The 9,075-nt window shown below is 36.6% G+C and overlaps 1 protein-coding gene across 2 annotated transcripts; it reads right to left on the reverse strand.

Moving 5' to 3' along the window:
* Positions 1-518: 518 nt before the first annotated feature.
* Positions 519-7,294, reverse strand: prf1.6 (perforin 1.6). 2 transcript variants are annotated; one of them, NM_001089507.1, is given in 3 exon segments: positions 521-3,056; positions 6,538-7,066; positions 7,257-7,294. In NM_001089507.1, coding segments are annotated over 2 exon segments (1,551 nt in total). In that variant the 5' UTR covers positions 7,065-7,066; positions 7,257-7,294; the 3' UTR covers positions 521-2,032.
* Positions 7,295-9,075: the final 1,781 nt, after the last annotated feature.

Consider the following 9,075-nt stretch of genomic DNA (forward strand, 5'->3'; position numbering starts at 1 on the left):
GCAACAGTCACGGCATAACAAAACATCTATATATCAAATCAATACTGTCTATACTATACAACAATACTATATTTCAGCAGGGTCCATCATGTTTTGGGGACCCTTGAAACATTTCCATTGCGTTACGTGGATATTTGCAAATGCTGTGACTAATTGCTCCGTGTTTCCTAAGTTGTTTGTGTTGTGACCAATTGCTCAGCATTTCTTCGGTTGTTTGTGTTGTGAGAATTTGCAACACGTGTGCTGTCAAATTGATGAAGATTGTTTCTTTATTTGCTGGTGTTTTTTATAATTGCTTGTACTTTCCTAAATTGCAGCACGTTAAGCTTTCTTGACAACCGTATAATTCGCATATTTGCTTATTTTTAATGTATGATTGTTTAATCAATCACTCAATTCAATTATAAACATTGGATTAGCATAAACAGGTGCTCACAGTTCAGCTTAAAGTGTTGCAGAGCATAACGTTAAGATTTAAAACATGATGGTGGAGTGGGTGAAACATCACGCTTTGCAGAGCCAGCAATAAATCAATTTTATTACAACATAACAATAATCAGCTTGCACATTTTTGCTTGTTAACAATAGCCCTTTTAATACTACAAGGTTACATCTCAGTTGATGCATGACATGATTTAAAAAAAGACCCTAAAAGTACTCCTTAATGTTTTTGATACTATGTATATGTAAAATGGTAGATAATGTTTCCGGACTGTAATTGATCTTAATAGCGCTAAGCTAGCATCAAGATAAAGTGAATTTAGTTTTGCACGCTTGCAGCGTTATTAGCTGAAATAATAGTTATTCAGACCCCCTAGTTTTTTGCGAATTTGCGATTGCTGAATTCAACGCAAGATCAACAAAGTCACAATCTTTTTCGAACTGCAAAATTCTTAAACTCAAAATAATCACAAAAAATTAAATGATATCATAAAACATCTAATTACAAAGCATAAAATCTAATTATATTTATTTCAGTTTGCAATTAATTGATTTAGATGACATAGACGTTGCCTATGCAGCGCACGTGATGTATTTGAGTCTCTCTCAAAAAATTACGTTTTACCTGAGCCCTCACAATCATTACATTACATGGAAGTGGGGCACATTTTTTGCAGCCTATGCAGTAAGCAGAAGCAGAGGAAGCACAATTGATTTACACGTAAAGTTTACGTGCAAAGATGCGATTAGAAATCCGGTGGCACAAATCAAGTGAGTAACACAGCACAAATTGGCCGTTTTGTGCATTTAGAGAGCAAAAAAAAATAAAAAATTGTAGCAAACATCTAACAAACGGAGCAATGGAACAGACAAAAAAAAACAAAAACAAGCAGCTTACAATAATGAAGCTGGTCCAAGGATGATGGCCGCTGGACGTGACCGAATTGAAGGACATTATTTTTGCTTTACATGTATGGCTGGCAGCCTATTATGATGTGCATCAAAGTGATAAATGATTTTGCTTAACTCTTTTCTTTGCCGTTGATGAGAGAAAACACTTCCATGCCATTGATGTTTTTTCAGCAGTCTGTGTTTTAGGTGTATTACAATAGGGGAAGCCTTAAGGCAAAGGAAAGCATTTTTTTCTCACAAAACTGTCTGCAAATTTCTGGGAATTACCACCACAAAATCAGTCATTTTTATCGCAAAAATCCTTAAAAAAACTAGCAGGTTGTTATTAAACTGCCACACTTTATACATAATTTAATATACAAATGCACACATGAATATAATGTATTGGATGTATCTATTTGTCTATTCATCCGTGATGTGAAATTTGACTGAAAAAACATTTTTCAACTTCATGGATTATAAGCTTACTGAAGTATTAGTAACAGTGTTAGGCAGATTTGAACAACGTGATGTTCATCGTCATTGTCCTTTTGTTCACGTGCATGTTCCAAGTTAAAAGCTATTAATTAAACACATTTGTAAATTATTTCAAACTGGTTGGAAAATTAGATGCAAATCAATGCTACACACCACACCTTTTATCTATGTAAAAGTAATCTGCACCTAAACACTGTAGGTCTTATAATTCTGGTGAATATCTGCTACACCTAGGTCCTGTCAAGTGATCATCACATAAAGCCCTGTAGATGAAATAAAAGAACCCTCTCTGTAATTTACATCTGTGTATGTGCATCCCACTTTCAGGACTGATCACACATTCGCCCACAAAATCATCAAAATTCACATCACTGTCCCAAACTTCAAATTTTAGTTGATGGCCAAACTCAACTGACCCAAAATTAAAGTTGGTGTTCCAATCAGGGTCATTATTGTCCAGAATTACCTCAGTCTCCTTGTATATACCATTGTACCAAGCTTTCACATAACCATCAGAAGATGAAAAATAATCTTCATTCATGCCTGTGGCTCCCATCATAAACACTACTAATGTGCCACGACCGGCTCTCAAAGGACAGCAGTTTTGATCCAGATTTGACATTTTAGAACATGCTTCATATTCCTTGTGGTCTATAGAAATCGCGTTCTCTTCAATATATTGTGTTACTGCTCTTTTCAGATTAGCACTAACCTCAGGATCCGCCACCAGATGATGGAGAGGGAAAATAGCATATGAAATAACGTCAGGGTTGTCATGCAGGCTCTTTCTCCATTGTGAGTAAGCTTCAGCCGGGCTTTGGTTTAAAACAAGCTCTGGGAAGTATTTCTCTCCTCCCAGAACCTCTGTCTTGTGTGTCATGAAGGTCTGGTAGAAGCCCATGCCCATTTCCTCCACAAGGATTTTAGAACATTTGTTCGAAAACGAGGCTGTAGCTTGCTGGAACCCCAACTTTATCATGAAATCCATGTTCAGACAGTGTTTAATGTCAATTTCAGAGAAGCCCTTCAGGGTTGCAAGACATGTCCGAAAAGCTGTGACCCACCTCACACGCCCTCCCAGATGGACTTGGCGTATGTAGTGAGTGCCGTAGGTTTCGATCATTTTCTGGTACAGGTGTTTAGATTGGTCATCATACTGTGTTGGAAGTGTTTGGAGATGTTTTGAGAATTCAGTGCTGAGCTCTGGGTGGTCTCTTAATCTGTAACTACAAAATGAAGAAATACTTATTGTCATTATCATGCGAGCGTGCTTTTCAACTCAAAATGTGCTGAAAGTTAATTCTACTCATTTGAAAAAAGTTTTGAACTCAGTGTTGAAGGTAATGAGTTAATTAAATACCTGATTACTTCATCTTAAATGTAGTAAGTTCACAGTACTCATAGATTATTTTTAACCTAATATAATTTTCTTTATAATTCAAAGTGTCTTTAATGGGATCGTTTACTCTATATTGTATTTTCTTTCTGTAAATTTACTTATTCTCAGGCCATCCAAGATTGGGAACTTTTCTTCCTCGATAGAACATTCAAGGTTTTTAGCTAAAATCTTAGTGCATAATAATTTATAAAAAATGTCCAAAAAATTAAAAAATAAATAAGTTTTTATATCTTGTAAATCTCCAGGTGGTACATTGAGTTATCTTCGAGAGAAACGATCAGTGTGTGCAAGATACTGAATATTATTTACACTGATATGTTTAAACCACAAACTCTGCAAATGCTGGGTGCGTTCATGAAAGTCTGCAGCATCAGCTTCCTGTCAAATAATGACCTGCACACTGACACAAGCTAACAGATTAGCAGGTACTGCTTGTTTACAATGGAGAAATATCTGTGCTAATCCTGTAAACTGCAACATTTTTAGAAAAAAAAATTTTTTAATTATTAGGGTGTATCATTTAAAAGTCATATTAATATCTGCAAGAGGTTATTAGTAGGGATGTGCTTATCAGGTTTTTTTTGTCCTTGAGTCATTTGATTTTGAGTATCTACCAAAACCTGATCTGCTACTTTTATAATACATATAAATCATAAAGAAGAGCGAAGAAACAGATGCAGGATGTTCCTTTTTTTTTAATTCGCCTTATTTTACCATTCAACAACTAATAGTAATAAATAACATCAATTCCTCACTTTTGAACTTTAGTGCAACAGTAACCATAAAAAAATAATATAAAAACAAATCAACTTAAATACTCGGCAGACAATCCCAAGTTTACATATCTCACAGTTTGCTATGGCAATGTTGTCGTCATCAGCTTTATAATACCTCCAGACCGGAGACAAACTGGTAAAGTCTAAATCGGATACGCGGCCGGCCGGAAGTGTGATATGTACATCAATTAAAGTAGCATTTTTTATGACACTGTATAACAATAATTAATATTTTTACAGTACTGTGACTGTTGGGTTTAGCGTTGGGGTGGGGGTAGGTGTTAAAAGATACAATTTATTGGGTAATTTAATAGATAGCATAAATAATATTCAGTACAAGTACTGTTTTTACGTTACTATGATGGTTGGGGTAGGGGTAGACTTTAATATAATACAACACACTGAGGAAGGCTTTGTGCCGAAACATTTGTGTCTTTTAATCACCCGTAAAATGTAAGAGAAAGAAAAATGAAAAACAATACGAAGCAATTGAGTGTGAATCATTACCTTTTTTGGTTAATAAAATACAACAAATGGGAAATTTTATAAATAATATAAATAACTCTCGTTAACTTCCGGCCACAACCATTTTCAGTCTAGCAGCAACCAGACATACTCACACTTTCTACTTTAAAGGGGAAGTCCAGAATGTAATTTTAAGGCTTGGTTGTGTTAATAAGATGCAAAGCAATGTGTGCTCATGTTTCACTTGAAGGAAATCATGTTGTTTTTTCATAAATTTCACTTTGATTATTCACAGCTACTCAGCTAACATGAAAACGACTCATATATTTCCTAGTTCCTAACTCCTGACTCTGGTCTTGTGTCATAATGTGCTGCGATTCGCTGATCGGCTCCTCGTCACGCCCTTACAAGCAAGCGCGTTTTGTGTAAACAGTCAGTCAACCTCATGCCCGCTCTCTAAATTAACATCTGACAAGAGTCTGAAATGAGTGAAAATAGTGTGCAGCTCCTTTAAAAGAGTGTGTGTGTGTGCGCTATTGTGTGTGTGTGTTTATGTGTGTGCGTGTTTATACTATGGACTATCTGTAACACGAGAAGCGCATGTGCATGTTTTGTTTTTTTTTCTCTCTGATGCCTCGGATTAAATTTTTTTCTGTAGTGATGCTGCTAACAGAAGAATAAAGCACAAGATGTCGGATGCGACCTGTGTGAGCCTTGATTGATATTTCTGCTGCTATATACATGAGTTAGGTGAGCTTTCGTGTATTTTTTTTTAACTCGACGTTACAAGACGTCTTTCACACATATCCGGAATATGCTTGTGTAAGTAACATGAATTGTTCACATTTCTTTTGCGACTTCATTATCTGAGATGTAAAACGCATGGAAAAGCTGCCTATAGAAAAACACTGCTGTCGCAGACACATAGAGAGACAAACAAGCTTGTGAAGTGTGTGTGTGTGTGTTTACAGCAGTTTAACTGATAAATATGAATTTGTAGCTAAACCGTTGGTGGTGGCGAACAGTATTTCCCGTTGTTTACACTTTTGCTACAGCATACTGTTAAGGCTAGACACTGTACATGTCATAATCAATTTTAACAAATAAAAACACTTACAGGTCGTGGCTCAGAGTTCACAGCGTCTGCTTGTAGCTGCTCCATGTTTAAGGAGATTTTAACCGAATCCAGCACTGAACTGGGAGAGATTCTAGAGCTGTTTTGTCAAATCATGCTTGCTATGTATTTTATAATTTTCTCGACCATAATAAATATTGAACTGTAAGCACTTCTATCTTTGTGTTGAAGCCCAAATATAGAAACAGACAAAGCTCTGTGGAAATAGCATCGTTTAGACAAATTTTTGCTCTCTCTCTCTCTCTCTGCTGTAACGTTACAGCACCTCTAACCACGCCTCTTACCTGCGCAGAGTGTGTGCACGATAAAAGTACGTTTGTGATCTCACAAGGCCCGGAAGTATTTTTTTGTAGTCCCCAAAATTTGTTTATTGTAGACTTTGCTAAGCTAACGCTGTAAAAACCAAGGTCTCCCTTTGCATTGAACTTTGAGCATTTTACATTCAGAGATGCTGTTTATGTTCACACAGCTACATTACACATCAACTAAAGTTTTAAATATGATATAGCAGTGAACCACCCCTTTAAGCTGCTTCCGTGTTCTACTTTGCCAGCATTTAACCAATAGCGTCTTTGCGACAAAGTGATATCATGCCACACATATATAGAGTCCTGATAGGGAATCAACTTCCAATTCTGATCGAGTCTGAAACCACTTGATCGGGCCTGAATTATGATCATGTGATCTGATCTAGACATATTAGTATGTAATTAGGCTGGATGTTATTTTAACATTTTTATTTAAATGCAGAGCGTGTTTTGGAAAACACAAAGATATAGTCACTCTCTCTCACTCTCTCTTTCCCTCTCTATCTCTCTCTCTCTATTTATTTATAAACCCAGCTTCTTTAGTTAATTGTAAACAGCTACATTGTTCTGTTTGCTCGTGTGTATAAAATAGTCCAAATGAGTCATGATATCATATGGACATACCTGTAGTATGTACAGCTGATTTCGTGGAGGGCAAAGGTTGTTTTATCTTTTGCACTCTGAGAATGGGCAAATTGAGCAATATCTGATCGACTCCCTCCAAAAATCACCTTTCCTGTGTCATCCAGTCGAAGATCCACTTTCCAGTTGTTATTAATGAGTGACGTTGAACTCTTCATGAGGGAATCAACTGAATGATGAAGAGCAGTAGAAGGCTGTGCTGTAGTGCTGAAGATACGCCAGTCCAGCACGGCTGAGGGAAGTTTCTGCATCTGATCTCCGTGAAAGCGGTTCTTGCAGATGGTACAGGTACCGTTGACTGAGTATGACTTGACATTAATCAGAAAGGCACCTTTACGTCGCATTTTGACCAAGTCAAAGCCTTCTCCTGCCAGATTGTAACCAGGCACAAATGGAGCTTTTTCACATTCTGCCTGAGAGCCAGTGTGACAAGCTAAACTTGAGTCCCAGAGCACCAAACACAAAGAAATGCAGAAGAACACGTGGAAAACACAGTGATTTGTTTCCATGTCTGCAGGAAAAATACAGTTAAATTCCTGTAAGACTAGAGAATAATTTGGTTCATGCAGAGTTCAAATAGTTTTGCTTGTTTATAAAATGTTGCTATTTTAATGCTTTTAAATTGTACTGTTAAAAAAGCATTTTTACTTGTTGAAAATGCATTGAATTTCCTCAAATATCACTCAAAAATGAAGTCTTACCCACACTGAGTATGCAACAATCTCAAAAGTCCCCTTCAATGTTTTTCTCCAGAAAATGCTGACTCTTTTAAATATGAATTTCATTGGCATGGTGTCATTTTCCAGAATTTTGCTAAAGACACACCTTCTGAAAACATGCCATTTGGCAAGAAGTATCTTGTTTGTCTCTTTTAACCAATCTCTGGCTTAATTTAAAATTTAATTTATGGTTTTGTTTTGTTCTTTTATCTTGCAGCCGGGGAAGGTTTTCATGTGACTGTGTAAGTGAGGATAAGGTGAATGTCGTGACTAATACGTTTTAGGACATATCAATGATTATATCATCAACATGAAAAAACTTGATATTTGCAGAAATAATGTAGTTTTTATAAGACATTTCGATTTTATTACCACTTTAGTAAAACAGTGTTTAACAAAATAACCCAGGCACTTCAAAAACCTTTTGTGTGTTTGTGGGTTTTTTGTTATCAATGTTAGATAACAGCAATGAAATTCAAGACACAACATAGAGACGCCGCAGAGTTTCAGCATTGACATGGTGAGCAATTCTAGCTGCAGTGTTAAAACATTTATCCATGAGGTGCTCTGTATTATCCTGTTATCACATATGTTTGTTTATTTAGAGGAATTTTGTGGACAACCAGCCTTTTGGGGGCCTTTAAAGAGTTTGTGACACTGAAAAGGTAACCTATTTAGAATGACCAACCTCTCTAGCTATGAATGAAAGGTTCTCCATTTTGCCATTACCTGTACATCTTGCTTTTGCTGGGTTTTGGTTAAAAATAGAAAGTTTGACTGACAGTTAAAAGGACTCATCAGGCATTATATGGACATTGCACTCAGGCACCACATCGACAAATCTGAATATGTTCTTTAATTTAAATGTGTTCAGTTCAAGATGTGTTCAGATCTGAGTTTTGTTTTTTTATATTTCAGAATAGACGTAGCTTATAGTAATATGCTTTAAACTACTCTTTTACTTTTGTTTCAAGAGTTCGCCCTTAGCTGATGATTGATTATGGAGCTTGTTTGGCATGCTGCCCGGGGCTCCCTCCCGTTGCAGGGCGAGAGGGGAGTCCGAGTTCAGGTAGGTCTCGAGAACTTCCGTGCTTGAAAATGTTGGAAGTAGATTAATGCTATAAAGTGTCTATGCTGTCAATTTAGATTTGTCAATTTACTTATGTTACATGTTTGTCAATTTACTTATGAAACCGGAGAATCCGGTGAAAACCCACCCACGCAAACACAAGTAGAACATGCAAACTCCACACAGAAATGCCGACCTGGCCAGGAAGTGTCTGAGTCGGTGACATTCTTGCTGTGCGGCCATGGTGCTAACCACTAGGCCTCCGTGCTGCCCTGACAAGGAAATGGGAGGAGTAGGGGTGGAAGGGGGGATTCTTCAAGACGAAGATGGCTGAAGTAAGATACTCTGGTTATTTATAGTGGTTAAGGAGTCGTCTGATTGGTAAATTAGTGTTAGCTAATGTGGACCAGGTGCTATCAATCATAAGCACGTGCTCCTCCCGAAATTAGTTTATAAATAAACTTCACTTGGATAAATTAAACTAAACAGTGACTAAACATACATTTCCTAATTAGGATTTTTATTGAGTACTGCATATGAAGCATATTTTGGCTATACATAGCTGTGTTATATATTTATTGTATTTTATTATTCTAGCCTTAAGGTTACTATGCTAGTACGCTCTAAATCAATGAATGACTATTGCAGTGCAGACAGTGACTGATTGCAGTGCATCTTTAAATTTACGTTTTTAAGTGATTTTTGCATTGAGAAATTTGTTTTTGAAGATTA

This window comes from Danio rerio, chromosome 8 (genome assembly GCF_052040795.2).
Source record: "Danio rerio strain M-AB ecotype USA chromosome 8, GRCz13ab, whole genome shotgun sequence".
In the NCBI taxonomy this organism is placed as follows: domain Eukaryota; kingdom Metazoa; phylum Chordata; class Actinopteri; order Cypriniformes; family Danionidae; genus Danio; species Danio rerio.